Raw genomic sequence first — 15542 nt, 5'->3', positions numbered from 1 at the left:
TTGTTTAACACGCTTGCAGATTCTTCCGATAAAAAGCTTGTGGAGGAAGGAACTGGATGAACAACATTGATATTACGATTGGAAGAAGAAAGGTGTTCACGTTTTTATGGAGGAAGGAATTGGATGTACAATATTGATATATGTTTATTGGAAGAAGAAATGAGATCACGTTTTTATGACAGTTTTGGAGATCTCACGTTTAAAGGTAGAGTGCATATAATCTTCTCATATTTTGATTAAGTATATATAGACGTAATATATAGTATTTGGTCTCTGGCTCAAACCATAACAGGGTAATTTGCCTTTAATGAAAGAGAAAATATCATGTTCAAATTCAGTGACAAAAACCATAAAATAGCGCAAGAAAACAATTTTTGTGTTTTAGTAATATTAATCGATTTCTCATATAAAATTAAATATTAAAAAACTGATATAAGTATAGTTAATAAATTAAACAGTAAACCCACGGTTCACATCCTCAGTCTTCATTACCCGATTCTTAAAGATGGGGAAATCATTCCAACAAAAAGTTTGAATATATGCAATGAAGCTGCGTATTTATAATCAATGCACATACACTACCATATAACCTGAAATGTAGTTAATGGAGGCAGCAGCTAAGTAAATTCTGTATACAATTGTAGCAATTAGTTGATGCTTATCTCGTAAAGACGTGTTGGAAAATTAATTTAAGAGAGAAGAAGAGGTAGAGCAGAGCTGTTCCTGGGCAAAACCGGATGAAACATTCGTTTAGGACCCCTAAATTTTTTGAAAAAAACTACATAAATATAGGCTCCCAAATTTTTTAAAAAGATCTCCAAATTTTTTTAAATTTTTTTTTAATGAAATCTTTACGAATATCGTCTATGCCCCCGAAATCTCGAGGCTGGCAAGGAAACGCCATCTTGCCTGCATTTCTAAAATATGATTTCTCATTGACTAACCATAAATGTCTTTTATTATCAAAACACCATAAATGTTTTGATCTTAGTTTATGACTTTATTCACCATTCAAAGTTAATTATATGTCAAAAGTTAAACCGATAAAATATAGTTGGAATTATACCATGTTTTTAGTCCAAAAAAAATTGTACCATTTTTTAAGAAATTCTTTCAAACCCTACCCCACACATTGGTTCTATTTTGGTGTTGTTATTTCGGGATCAAGTGAATCGGTTCAATCAATCCAACTGATTTTCCCATTAACTAATTAATGACAAACTGGGGAAAATAACAATTACATTGTATAAACTAGGCCTGGGACGGATCGGGTATCCGGGCAATTTTAAGATATCCGGATCCGGATCCTTATCCGGCGGATCCATAATTTTACTATCCTTATCCGGATCCGGGGTTCGCGGATATCCGGGTGTCGGATATCCTTCTAAAAATTATAATATCCGGCGGATATCCGGATCCGGATTTGGATCCTTAAAATAAATAAAAAATAATATTAATATATATAAAATATTAACAATAATTTAAAAATAAAAAAATATATAATGTTTTTAATTATTTCTATGTATAATATTACAAAATTTACATAAAATTTATATATACTATTATAAAAATGAAAATATATTAAATAAAATTAGTTTTTATATATAGATATTACTATTTTTGAAATAGTTATTAATAAAATTTACGGATCCGGATATCCGGACTAAAAAATCAAGATATCCGGATCCGGATTCGGCTTTGACGGATCCAACATTTTACTATCCGGATCCGGATTCGGCCTCTCCGGATATCCGGATTTTCGGATCGGATCCGGATCGGATCACGGATCGAATCCGGATCTCGGATAAAAGTTCCAGGCCTAGTATAAACCGCCAATTTAAGTCGTCTAAAATAAATAAAAACTGATGGAAGTCTGTTTCTTAAGTCAAATACATCACAGTGATGTGGCAACTATTTTCCCTCAAATTAATACGTTTAAAAAAAAAAATCTATATAAATGTTGGCATGTCTACAATCTACATGATATCCATATGGATCGTTTTTTATGATTTATACATAGTCAGGAAATTTTAGCAGAAACAAAATAGAGTACGAAGACTAACATAATATTTTCGACTACATGTATTTTTTTGCTAAATTGTAAATATCAATCAGTGAAAATGAAAAACCATACAAGTTGACTACCATTTCAGTGCACAATCCTTACTTCTAAGGAAAAACTAAAGAGAAACAAAAGAAGAAAATCTTGGTAAATTTTGATACCATTACCATGGTTACTTATACTCGATAATGCAATTTTAAAATCTTCTGTAAATTTTATAGCATTGTTTTTTTTGTAACACATTTCTCTAACTTAGTTTTCATCGAAATGAACGACGTAACAAAGATACATTGCGCACAAGTTACCGCAAAAATACAATTTTTATTCTTCAAAGAATAAAAAAGTTTCCTAAATTAAGAAAAAAAGAAAACAGTTTGGTGTCTCTACACATCTTCTCCCTTTATATAAACAAACCACACATACCCCAAAGTCCATCAAACTCTCTCCACCACATTTCACTCAGAGCCCACACAGTTTTAGAGAGAGAGAAACATCCCTCAAAGCTCTCTCTTTCTCCGGCGATGGTTGTCGCTATGGACCAGCGTAGCAATGTGAACGGAGATTCCAAGGACGAAAGGTTTGATCCGAGCGCACAACCACCGTTTAAGATCGGAGATATAAGGGCGGCGATTCCTAAGCATTGTTGGGTAAAGAGTCCTTTGAGATCCATGAGCTACGTCGCGAGAGACATTTTCGCCGTCGTGGCTCTGGCCGTCGCCGCCGTGTATTTTGATAGCTGGTTCTTCTGGCCTCTTTATTGGGCCGCCCAAGGAACCCTTTTCTGGGCCATCTTCGTACTCGGCCACGACTGGTAATTTAATTTTCAATTTATTTTTTCTTCAACTTCTTAATTTTGATATGTTTATATGTTTTTTTCGTTTTTTGCATCGTCTTTGATTTCTTGAACGCACGTTCGATATGAGATTTTCACTGACTTCAAGATTTGATTCTCTTCAGGTTTACTTTTTAAAAAAAAATAATTATTATGTTCACCCAAATTGGCCTATTTTAAAAGCAAAAGGGGATCTAAGATTTTTAATTCTTCTCTTTTTCAGTCGTAACACTCCTAACTTTTTTTTTTTGATCAAATCGTAACACTCATAAGTCCTAACTAAACATCTTTTTCTTTCCTATAATTATTGTTGGTTCCGCATTTTATGGATCTACGTTTGAAAGTTTCAATAAAACACATTTTATTGTTTGAAAGTAACAATATAATTACTGTATATTGATTCTTTTAATTATTGTGTGTTGTTCCAATCTACTTTCGAAATATAGTCATGTGACACGTCATATTCTATTTTTGTTACCTTGTTGAAACGTTTGAATTGAGTAAAGTTTAATTAACATTGTGCAATAAATGATAAACATGTTTATGATGTAAAATTCAATTTGAATAATACAGTGGACATGGGAGCTTCTCAGACATTCCTCTTCTGAATACTGCGGTTGGTCATATTCTTCATTCCTTCATTCTCGTTCCATACCATGGTTGGTAAGTCATTTATTTAAACATCTTTTTCATGCAAATTTATTCTTGTTTTCGTATTTCTTACATTTTCCTTGTCATTCTTGGTGCATGGTAGCAAACTGCAATCTGATAACTGAAAATATATTAATTTTCCATAGTAAAATAATGCATGTGACTAAAAGCATCAAAATCTTTAGCATCGAAGAAAAAAGAACCAAACTTTTATTTAATGCTATGGGCCTATTTATGGTCCAATTAGCTATTATCATATGACATGTCCTTGAATAAATTAATGTAGCTTCATATGTGAGTTTAATAATATTTATATATTTTTGTTTTAATGGCTTATTTTATTGTTAAATGGATACATCAGCTTGAAATGTCTACGAACATGCATCATTTTCCTAGATACATTTGTTTGTTGCTCAAAAATGAATAACTTAGTTAAACGAGTCAGCATGTTCAATGGGGGTTCTTAGATCATGATTATTGAGAAGTTCCTAGAGTGAGGTTATTACCGGAATATAAAAATCTATCTCTTAACTTTTAACTAAAAAAACTAAGAACCGGCTCTTAAAACTCGTATTTAAGAACCGTTTTTTAGTTTTTTTAGTTAAAAATCAAAAGACGAGTTCTTATATTCCGCTAAGAACCCCACCCTGAAAACTTCTCAATAATCATGCTCTTAGTGCTCTAAGAAGGGTCCTTAACAAAATATTAATAATAAGATATAGTGTGGGCCCCACAAAAAAAAACAAAAAACCAGCTACAAAAGTCGCGAAAGAAGGATCGATTTTGGTCTTTTTCTTGTACTGTTTGCGGACCCCACTGGTGGTGGTCCGCAATTGGTTTCTTTTTTAATTTAATTTATTTTTTTTAATCGGAGAAAAAAAAATTAAGAAACCCAAAAAACAGTTTTAGCGATAATCATGGACTCATGTTGGGGTTGGGTTTTATATTCTGATAAATACCCCATCTTAAAAACCCCGTTAAACATGGTCTTAGCATCTGCTTCGAAAATGATATAGTTTATTTTATATCTGGGGGTGGTTGCAGGAGAATAAGCCATCGGACACACCACCAGAACCATGGCCATGTTGAAAACGACGAGTCTTGGGTTCCGGTAATCTTTCCCTCTCTCATATTTTTTTTTCTTTTTTTGAAATTCTTTCATTTTAATTTTCTTAGGATTCTATGTATTTATTTTAATCAATCCTTTTTCCAGTTTGAGGCTAGGACGACCACTTGTCAGATTTGTCGTTTAGCTGTAGTAAACAACTGATTTAAATTGTTTATAGTACTGTAGTTAACTTTAACAACGGACCACTTATATTCGAGCCATTGGCATAAAATGATTCTTCTCGAAATTCGTTTACTTTTCTTAGTATTTTTCAGTTTTGGAGTTTACGTAGAACTAATAAAAAGAAAAACTTATAAACACACCACATGCAATGAATAAATTCGAATATATAACCATACTGTTAAATATTAATTTACATTTTAATCTTAATTTTGCATTCCAGTTGCCAGAAAAATTATACAAGAATTTGTCCCACAGTACACGGATGCTCAGATACACTGTCCCTCTCCCCATGCTCGCTTACCCTCTCTATCTGGTAAATCCTAATTCCTAATTTTTCTTCCTGATTATAATTACAATTTTGAATTTTTAGATTTTGAGTATTAACTAAATATAAATTAAATTTGTTTGGGGATGACTACAGTGGTACAGAAGTCCTGGTAAAGAAGGGTCACATTATAACCCATACAGTAGTTTATTTGCCCCAAGCGAGAGAAAGCTTATTGCAACTTCAACTACTTGCTGGTCGATCGTGTTGGCCACTCTTGTTTATCTATCATTCCTCGTTGGTCCAGTCACAGTTCTAAAAGTCTATGGTGTTCCTTACATTGTAAGTTTCATATATTTCTTTATTATATCATTGCTAATATAATTTGTTTTTGACATAAAGTTTTGGAAAAACTTCAGATCTTTGTAATGTGGTTGGACGCTGTCACGTACTTGCATCATCATGGTCACGATGATAAGTTGCCTTGGTACAGAGGCAAGGTAAGTAGATCAACATTATTTATAAGAAGCAATAATGATTAGTAGTTGGATAATCTGAATTTTTGATGTTTTTGTACAATAATAGGAATGGAGTTATTTACGTGGAGGATTAACAACTGTTGATAGAGATTACGGGATCTTCAACAACATTCATCACGATATTGGAACTCACGTGATCCATCATCTTTTCCCACAAATCCCTCACTATCACTTGGTCGATGCCGTGAGTGATCTCGCTCTCTCTCTAGTTTCATTTGATTAAATTAAAGGGTGATTAATTACTAAATTAGTGATCTTAATTAATGATATGCGACAGACGAAAGCAGCTAAACATGTGTTGGGAAGATACTACAGAGAACCAAAGACGTCAGGAGCAATACCGACCCACTTAGTGGAAAGTTTGGTGGCAAGTATTAAGAAAGATCATTACGTCAGTGACACTGGTGATATTGTCTTCTACGAGACAGATCCAGATCTCTACGTTTATGCTTCTGACAAATCCAAAATCAATTAACCTTTCTTCCTAGCTCTATTTAGGAATAAAACACTCCTTTGGTTTTACTTATTTCTGGTTGTTTTTAAGTTAAAAATGTACTCGTGAAACTTTTTTTTATTAAATGTATTTACATTACAAATCGTAAAAGTTTTTGTTCGTTTTCTCTATGTTTTTAGTTACAAACTTACAATCAAAAAGGTCTTAAAAACTTTTTGTTGGTGGGACGGACAAAAGAAAAAGTTCGACTGAGAGTCGACAAAATGCACGCCATTTTTGGGTCCCAGCACAACAATAATGTCACGGAGTTGTCGCTTTTTAAGTAATGGACAATACTTTACGGCCCAAATAGATAAAAGCCTTTCTGATGCGCATGTCTGCGATATATCTTAAAAGATTTTGATTTTCCTAAGTTTTTTTTTTAAATACAAATTGAATTTTTTTTTGAATTAACCACAGTATGACGATAAGTTCAACCGACTATTCTGTAGACCTCAAAAGCACAATGTTAAATTATTTTATGGCCAACAGAGATCGAACTGCGGGTTCACTGTATTGAAATTATCTCTCAAATACCACTAGCCCAAGGCGTGTTGATTTACAAATCAAACTTTTAGTATGTATATCATTTGACCAGTTAATAATAAAGATATTGCTATTAGTGTAGCTCGTAAAACTGTTCCTACATAATTTTAGAAAATTTTCATTCGTCCTATGTTGGATTTTAATAGAGATTTTGGTTCTTTCAAAACAGTATTTTCAAATTTGTATTCCTAGTTTTATTTGATGCAAGAGAGAACGAGTGTCGGGACTCCAAATCATAATCTTACTCTTATAGGTTGGTCGCTTAATACAACAAAATAATAAAATAAATTAAAAGTAAAATAAGAGTAACAGCTCTGACACTTGTATATTCAAAACCTCCACAAGAGAAATTAACAAAGTGGAAACACCAATAAAGCATATTCTATCCTCAAATGAGGCTACCACTTAGAGGATTTTTAAGAGGTTCTTATGAGGTGTGAACCCCACAAAAAACTAAAACTCACTCTTTCCTTCTTTCCGTCTTGTACTAGTTGCGGACCCTACTGACACGTGGCGGTCAGCAGTTGGTTAGTTTAATTTTTTTTTTTTTAAATTAAACAAAAAAAAAAAAAAAAAAACCTCTAATGGGCTTTTAGGGTTAAAGATGCTTTTAGAGCATGATTAACTTGAGATTCGTAGGATGGGGTTCTTAGTGGAAATTAAGAAACAGTTTCTTAACTTCCGATAAGAACCACATTCTAAGAACCCCGGGTTAGTTTTAGTACTCTTGAGGCTACCATTTGCAAAGACATCATTTCACACTCATTGCTATTCATAGACACTCTGTTAGCTGTGTTAAGTCTCCTTGAGCCGGTAGTTCAAAAAAAAAAAAGTCTCCTTGAGCCAAAAAAAACAACGACGTCCCTCTCTAAAGGAGACCCAACAAATCAAGGTTGTTTGTTCTAATTGTTCTAAGAGCAGAGATAAACAAAGAAAGCAAGGCATAAACGTAGTGTTATTAGGGAGACTCATGTAAGAATCATAGAGTATAGTAACATATCTACATTCCTTTATTATAAAATTGCGTATCTAGGTTTAGAATATCGGTTAAACTTGAATATAAACAATTTCGTGTGGTGTAAGTAAGATGACAGAAGATTCTCTTTAGCCGTTTCTCATAATAGTATATCCTAAACAGAGAAAAGCAGATTCTTTATATATATTTTTAGGTTTATTTTTCGTCAATGTCAACAAACTAACTCTAAATCTGTGGTAAAATAGAAAAGAAACCTAACTAGAATGAGAGAAAGAGCCAAAAATATGAAAAGTCTGTCAAGTGAGTGATGCTAACATAAGAAAGAGTCAATATCCTTTGTTCTTGTCTTCTATCTTCTCTGGAAATTGAGGAATTTGACTGAAAGTGCGAATCCAGAGAAGAAGAGAGCGCAAAATCCGACAAGAACAGCAGCAGATACACCTATCATGTCTGGCTTGAACCCAAAGTACTGTTCAATAAACTGCTTGACCGTGCCATGGAACATTGGCTCCTTGATGATGCTCTCCACGTCACCAAGCTGTGAAAGGATCACTCCTTGAAGTGTCCACGCCACTGGACATATGTAATAGAACCATATCCACCACACTGGAATCAACTGAAACAACAACAACATTATACACAACTGATTAGTCATATCTCCATCTTAACTACATTTTCACTTGATATAGTTGAATACTAACAGGTTTTTGGACGAGGAAACCAGATAGGAGATTCCAGAGAGAGTAAAACGCTGAGGAGATAACAGCGGCTAAGTGCTGATTCGGGGTGAGACCAACCGCCATCATGCCGTAGAAGGTGAAGTAGGTGAAAGTGAGGAACATGAACACCAAGTAGAGAACAAACTTACTCAACGTTCTTTCAAAACCAATGGTGAAGTATGTGATGACACCATAGAGAATGGTTTGGGTGAGAATGTAAGGTATCTCCACAAGCCCTTGAGCTGCTGCATATGGGATTGGACCATACATTCCCGCCGCTTTCTCTCTATAGAAAACCGTTCTTTCGATCGAAACGATCGGTTGTACTGATGAAGCATTACTAACTCCAAGAAACAAGCAAGCCGAGTAAAGTGCTCCCATTATAGTGACCAAATCTTGTGTGGAAGTTCTCTTGGAACCAATGTCCCAGAAGACCGTGCCGAGTATAATGGCGGCGACCGTTGTGAAGATCAATCTCACAAGATTGTATTCTGGACTTCTCCAGTAGACGAGGTTCTGTTTCCAGAGGCAGAGTAGAAACTGAGAGAGTTGGTTTTGTGAGTATATTGAATCGAATTTTATTGGCTCTGAGCCTTCTGGTGGAACACTGAGTTGCTTGATGTTTGCCTCCACTTCTCTGTTTAGGGTTAGAGATCAATTTATTATATTGATTAATAAAAGAGATTGAAAAATGAGTTGTGATAGTTACCTAAACTGTTCAGATTTTTTGTATAAATCAGCGAAGTCCATGCTATATTTCTCCTCCAAAGCAGGTGTAGTTACTTCAAGCATCCATGTTGCTGGGTTGTAGCCACTTGAGATTCCAGGGACTCCATTAATACCCTGTAGAAGATTTAGGGTTTTGAAATAACAGTTTCTTGGGTGACAAGCAACTAAGTAGAGAAGGGCAAAACAAGTACCTGAAAGTAGTCTACCATAACCTGGGAGTGTTCACCTAACTTCCCACCATATATAACCTGTCCTCCTCGTTTCATCAGAAGCAGCTGTATTTTCAAGATTAAGCAAAAAGAACACAAGTTAAGATCACCAATTGATAATAATACTTGTATCCCAAGAAAACTTAGGGCAAACCTCGTCAAAAGCCTCAAAAATATCAATGCTGGGTTGATGAATGGTGCAAACCACTGTTCTACCAGTGTCAACAGTGTTCCTAACCGTTCTCATAACAATTGCAGCTGCTCTTGCATCAAGACCAGATGTTGGTTCATCCATGAAAATTATCGATGGATTCGCCACTAACTCAACAGCAATTGTTAAACGTTTCCTCTGTTCTGTTGACAGTCCTGTTGTACCAGGTAAACCTACTAACGCATATCTCAGACTATCAAGCTCCACTAGTCTCATAACTTCTTCCACAAATTCCTAACAAAACTCAAAAACATATCATTAGTATTTAAATAACAGTTTACTTGGGATACAAGCAACTATGTAAAGTCTCATTCATGCTTACCTTTTTCTTTTCTTTGCTGATCTCTTTAGGAAGACGAAGCCTAGCAGAGAACCAAAGGGACTCTTCAACAGTGACTTGGGGAGAATGTATATCATTTTGCTCAACATATCCAGAGATTCTAGCGAATGTTTGTTGTTCTTTTTGGTAACCAGAGATTCTGATATCTCCCTCGGTATATCCACCGGTCTTTCGACCCGCAAGAACATCCATCAATGTAGTTTTTCCGGCACCACTTGATCCAACTAAAGCTGTAAGAACGCCAGGGGAGAAGACTCCACTCACGTTTGATAACAGTTGTAGTCTTGTCTCTGGTACACCTTGAGAACGCATTTCCTGACATTTCAAAAATATAATCTTAAATTTTGTAACCATATAGGACTAATACATACAATGAAAGTGAATCTTACTTTTGGCATGTCAACATAATAGTTAACATTGTGGAAAGTCATTGTTAATGGTTTGAACGGAAGAATCATTCCTTTCTTCTCATTTCTTCCTTGTCTTGCATTTGATACAGAAGCAGTTTGGGTTTCTTCATTGAGATCTTCTAAAACAACTGCTCGAGCCTTTTTTAGAGCTGCAAGAGTAAGAAAAAAGACAAAAAGCTTCACAATATTGCTACAGTGATATATATACAAGAAAGGATCATTAGATAATAATAGAAAGACTCTCACGGTTAAGGTAAGCCAAGGCGAGAGTAACAATGTTGTTGAAGAGAAGTGCATAACAAATGAGTACACCAACTCCAATCCAATACCAGTTGTCATTTGTGGGGAAACTTCGTAGCTTGAGAAAGTTGAATCCAATTGTAGTATTCGATATAGATGATGGCTGCTTGATGTGCAAGAAAAAGTCTATAGATAAGCATTGTATATACTCAAATATTATTAACTTAGATATGAGATTATTGAACACACCTCCATCCACCTCGTGGCTGTGAATTCATTGACCGCAATGGCACGTTGCCCATATGATAAAGGTGATATCCAAAAACCCCAAGTCCACCAGGGTTTAATATCATCTGTCAAAGGATGCTAGGGTTTTAGTATAACAATTTTATTATGTATGAAGTAAAGTAGTAATAACCAACCTTTTGGAATAACGAATCCTCCAAGCAAGAACACTGCCAAGATTGATGCAGATCCGAATGTATTAGCAATGACCATGTCCCTTGCTACAGAAGCCAGCATACGAAACAAACCTAGAGCCATTTGATGCACCGAGAAGAGGAGTAACATGTATCGGAAAAACCTAAAAGAACAAAAAGTTTTTTTTTATTTTCTGACATTGAAACCATAAAATAAAAAGAAGGATGTCTAGAAAAATGACCAACCTGCCTGCTGAGGGAGCAAGTCCCACACTATAGTATACCACACAAGTCCAGACAACAGCTTCAAGGATAGAGTAAGGCACACGCAAGATCCAGCTAGCAATAGACCAGGACCAAGCTGGATGAAACGAGTTATCCCTTTGCTTGTAGAAAACTGGGAGACGCGATATCATGAGAGGCAGTTCAGAGAAACCATTGAACATCATGTGTACTAGGCCAAAGAAAAGACAAGACAGATACTCGTTTCCATATGCTTCGTTTGTTGGGTGTAATCTAGTTCTCAAAAACACCGTGGCTGTCACAAATCCCACAAATGCAACCTTCATGGAATATGTTTCCATGTCAGAAACATAGAAGCTATACAACGATGTAATGATAATTGGTAGACTTATTATTATTATTATTATTACCTGACATGTCCTGAAAGTGTAAAGAAACCTGTGCCGGTTGATCAATAGTATCTCTCGTTCGAAGCAAACTTTAAGGTTCTCCCATCCTGATATGGCAAACTGTGTTCGGCACAAAGCTGAAGGATCCGCAGATGACTTATTAAATGGTGTTGCAAGCTTTGAATCTGCTGCATACCCGTAATTCGAGTTGCGGAACGCAGCTGCTATGTCCGAGACAGGAATGAATTGATAAGGCTTAGAAGGATCTGCCCAGTACTGAGCTTGATCCTTTTTGGACGTCACCTGCATGCATAACAACATTATAAAACATAAGAATATATTTTTTGGCTACCATGTGACAAAAAAAATATATTATAAAACACAAGAATATATTTAGAAAGAGTTGGGATGTATTATACCTCTTGGAGAAAATCTGCAACACCTTTACGTGGTGGGAGACGGAATCCTAGAGACTCGAAAAATCCAACCACATCTTGACGAGGACCTTGATAAACCATGTAACCTTCTGATAGGAGGATCAAATCGTCAAAGAGATTAAATGTTTCCGGTGCAGGCTGAAGAAGTGCCATGAGAACCGTTCCATCCATTAGATGGACAAAGTTTCTGACACATTTCACAATCTGGAAAGTTGTTGAGCTATCAAGACCAGTAGATATTTCATCCATAAACAAAGTCTTTCTTGGACCAACAGTCATCTCCCCTGCATCAAGGTTTGTAAGTTAGACTAATGGATAAGTGAGAATAGATAAGTTTAAAGAGAGTGAAAGAGACCTGTTGTCACTCTTTTCCTTTGACCTCCTGAAACACCTCTCATCATATCATTACCAACCATTGTATCTGAACATACATCAAGACCAAGCACTCTAAGCACATAATCCGTGGAAACACTATGCTTACTACCACTGACAGAAGCAGCCTGTAACAAATAAAAAAGAGTTGGTGGTTGTGGCTTATAAATCATAAACTAATCAAAGAAAGTTAAAGGAGTTATATGATGCTGACCTTCATGAAAGCATCAATTTCAGAAGAGGGATGTATACCCCTCTCTTTCTCTAATCGGGTTAGATCTTTCATGTAACCTATAATGTAAACAAGAAACACTTGAGGACACTTCACTTTAATAAGTAAATATAGTAAAGTGGTAAATACTAACCTGCAAATCCTTCGCTTGCACCCTGACATCTCGCAGCAAAATCAAGTGTTTCACGAACAGTGAGTTCAGCAATGTGATTATCTGTTTGACTAATATATGCTGAAGTCCTTTTTACATGGAACTCATCAAGATTCTCTCCATTGTAAGTGATGTTACCTGAATTCTGTAAAAACAAAAAAAATAACTTTATAACAAATAAAAAGATAAATCTCAAGGCTCATGTGAATAACAAACAAACAAAAGAGATATCAAACATGTGATATATACGAGCATAGTAGATAATTTCACGGGTTAATTAACTGACCTTCAAACTTTTATCAAGCTTCCCTGCAAGAGCAAGAAGTAAAGTCGACTTCCCCGAACCGGGTGGTCCTAATAGCAAAGTCATCCTTCAAGAATAGCAACACTGTTAGTGTTTATTGTGACATAGTAATAGTAATCTAAACATTGTATTTCATTCACCTTCCTGGTTTGATAATCCCACTGATATCTTTCAAGATAGTTAGCTTGTGTTTTCTAGTCTTCATTATCCTCAAGCTGCTTAAGAGACGCTACAGAAAAAACAAAGAGATACAATATTAGAAACAAAAGGTTACGTGTGGAACAAGATAGTCAAAAAAAAGAAAGACAAACCTCAATGAAATCACGAGATACGTTAACCAAAGTAGGTAAAGCTCTTGTACCAGCTTGAACCTCAGCTTCAACATTCAAATGCTCAAATCGGACTTCAATCTTGGGAACTTCCATTCCAACTCTACAAATAAAACAACACCAAGATTATATCAAAGATCCATCGAATATCAAAAATTAAAATAAAACCTAAAAATAGAAACAAACCTATCGAGACGTTCTTTAATGGCAGAGAGGAGCTTGTAATTATCCTGATCGCTAGTGGCAAGAGCTTGACGAACAACCATCTCACGATCAGAACGATCAAGCTTCCTAACGTCAATGGTCTGCACGACGTTCCCGTCTGCGTAACCAGAAGTCTGCGCCTGCGACGTTTGCGACCGACGCAGAACCGCCAGATGGCTCCCTTGTCTCTGCGACGGTAACCTTCCTACGGCGGCCCATCTCAGATCTTCTTCGTCCTGTTCAACTGTCTCGGCGTTCGACGGCCGCGCGAACGATTGTCTACCTGTCTCAACGTCGATGTCGAAATACTCACTCCCGTTCCACGCAGCCGCCATGGCTCTTTTCTCCGATCTGAGAGAGAGAGAGGGGTTTGTTTCTCTCCGTAAAAAACGTTTGTGTGATTTATTTTCTTGAGTGATTCAGTTAGATAAATATGTGTAAGCTGAATACAAAGCGTCCATGATCCCCGGGGGCAACAATATTTGAAGGCTAACTAAATGACAATATTACCCTTACTTTTAAAACTGTTTTGTGTTCGTAGTCGAGGGTATAAAAGGAGTTATACGGTACTTAGACCATGATTAATCCGGGGTTTTTAGAGTGGGGTTCTTAGCGAAAGTTAAGAAACTGTTTCTTAACTTTTAACTAAAAAAGCTAAAAATCGGTTCTTAAAATTCTTATTTAAGAACCAGTTTTTAGCTTTTTTAGTTAAAAGTTAAGAAACAATTCTTAATTTCTGCTAAAAGCATTTCCAATGATGATACCCCGTTCTTTAGAAAAAATGTTTTTTAATTTTTTAATTATTATTTATTTTTTCTTTTTTAGATAAAAAAAGAAATACTAACCGATCGCGGACTGCCACATGGCGTAGGGGTCATAAATAGTGCAAGGATTCACTAAGAAAGAGTCTTTATTTAAAGATTTTAAGGATTGAATCCTTAGATTTTGGTGGGATCTATTGATTATTTAATTATTTTTTTCTAAGGACTCCTCTTTAAAGATTGTTGTTACGGATGTTCTAAGAATCTCATCTTAAGAATCCCGGGTTAATCGTCCTCTTGAAACCCTGTCCAGCTTTGTTTGTCCTGTTCTCACTCTGTATAGACACGTGTTTATACGTTTTTCCTTCTAGAAGTTCTTTTTTGTTTGGAACGTAAATTGTGATTTTTATTTGTTTTCTGATAATTAAAGCATGCAATGAATTTGTATTATGTTTTTAGTTTTGGAATTTCTTCGTTTAGGGAAATTAATACTGAGGAAAAGATCTCAAAGGCGGTGAAAATACTTTCCATTAATGGGTTTTAACTGTTATTAAGACTTAAAATTAAACGGTGGAAATTTAAACCAAAAACTTTAAAATAATAATTTAAAATTTGATATATATATATACATATATATGTATATTACTTTAATTTAAATTCTTATCTTAAAATTTATTTATATTTCAAAAGTTTTACTAATTACCAAAACTTTTGAAAAATATTAATAACTAATAACTTATATATCACCATTAAAATAATATACATATATATATATATATATATATCAAATTAGTAAAAAAAAAAAAACTAAACATAAGTACAAGTATTTCTTACATCAACTTATATATCATATTTATATATATAATCAAAATTAATCGTAAGTGTACATTAACAAATACAAAATAAAGCAATACTAAACAAATAAATATTTTGTTGATAGTTAAATGATTCATTTTATTTAAATTTATCGGTACATTAGGTTAATATTGATTTTTACCAGTCTAACATATTATAACTAAAACCAACAAAAAAATTCAAAATTTATTAGAATTTATCTATTTTAATAAAGATATATTTAAAACTAAAAAATAAGAGATAAATAAATAACCATTAAATACAGTTTAATATAAATAGAATTATTTTTATAAAAGTGTAATCCTAGATTTACTAAAATTTAACAGTTAAACT

At 34.6% G+C, this 15542-nt stretch overlaps 2 protein-coding genes across 2 annotated transcripts; one reads left to right on the top strand and one right to left on the bottom strand.

The window, feature by feature from the left end:
- Positions 1–2485: 2485 nt before the first annotated feature.
- Positions 2486–6254, top strand: LOC106336554 (omega-3 fatty acid desaturase, endoplasmic reticulum-like). The gene is made up of 8 exons (XM_013775402.1): positions 2486–2873; positions 3468–3557; positions 4590–4656; positions 5057–5149; positions 5258–5443; positions 5521–5601; positions 5687–5824; positions 5918–6254. The coding sequence occupies exons 1-8, from the start codon at positions 2584–2586 to the stop codon at positions 6113–6115; spliced, it is 1143 nt and encodes a 380-aa protein (XP_013630856.1). The 5' UTR covers positions 2486–2583; the 3' UTR covers positions 6116–6254.
- Positions 6255–7830: 1576 nt separating this feature from the next.
- On the bottom strand, positions 7831–14020 carry LOC106337551 (ABC transporter G family member 31). Its single transcript, XM_013776659.1, has 20 exons — positions 13576–14020; positions 13372–13492; positions 13201–13289; positions 13043–13127; positions 12739–12901; positions 12588–12664; positions 12357–12501; positions 11984–12285; positions 11586–11867; positions 11179–11495; positions 10936–11096; positions 10763–10866; positions 10520–10676; positions 10253–10422; positions 9846–10178; positions 9467–9757; positions 9295–9378; positions 9084–9217; positions 8357–9011; positions 7831–8271 (listed from the first exon to the last, which is right to left on the bottom strand). The coding sequence occupies exons 1-20, from the start codon at positions 13926–13928 to the stop codon at positions 8005–8007; spliced, it is 4290 nt and encodes a 1429-aa protein (XP_013632113.1). The 5' UTR covers positions 13929–14020; the 3' UTR covers positions 7831–8004.
- Positions 14021–15542: the final 1522 nt, after the last annotated feature.

This window comes from Brassica oleracea, chromosome C4 (genome assembly GCF_000695525.1).
Source record: "Brassica oleracea var. oleracea cultivar TO1000 chromosome C4, BOL, whole genome shotgun sequence".
In the NCBI taxonomy this organism is placed as follows: Eukaryota; Viridiplantae; Streptophyta; class Magnoliopsida; order Brassicales; family Brassicaceae; genus Brassica; species Brassica oleracea.
The sequence above is the reverse complement of the archived record's forward strand: the minus strand, read 5'-3'. Positions and strand labels throughout refer to the sequence as shown.

Excerpts from the sequence above, each read along its gene's own strand:
- LOC106336554 (XM_013775402.1), top strand. The coding sequence starts at position 2,584 with ATGGTTGTCGCTATGGACCAGCGTAGCAATGTGAACGGAGATTCCAAG. Across the intron at positions 5,444-5,520 it reads TCTATGGTGTTCCTTACATT|ATCTTTGTAATGTGGTTGGA; the intron begins GTAAGTTTCATA and ends GAAAAACTTCAG. Across the intron at positions 5,602-5,686 it reads TGCCTTGGTACAGAGGCAAG|GAATGGAGTTATTTACGTGG; the intron begins GTAAGTAGATCA and ends GTACAATAATAG.
- LOC106337551 (XM_013776659.1), bottom strand. The coding sequence starts at position 13,928 with ATGGCGGCTGCGTGGAACGGGAGTGAGTATTTCGACATCGACGTTGAG. Across the intron at positions 13,290-13,371 it reads TATCTCGTGATTTCATTGAG|CGTCTCTTAAGCAGCTTGAG; the intron begins GTTTGTCTTTCT and ends TTTTTTCTGTAG. Across the intron at positions 12,665-12,738 it reads TGCAAGCGAAGGATTTGCAG|GTTACATGAAAGATCTAACC; the intron begins GTTAGTATTTAC and ends TTTACATTATAG.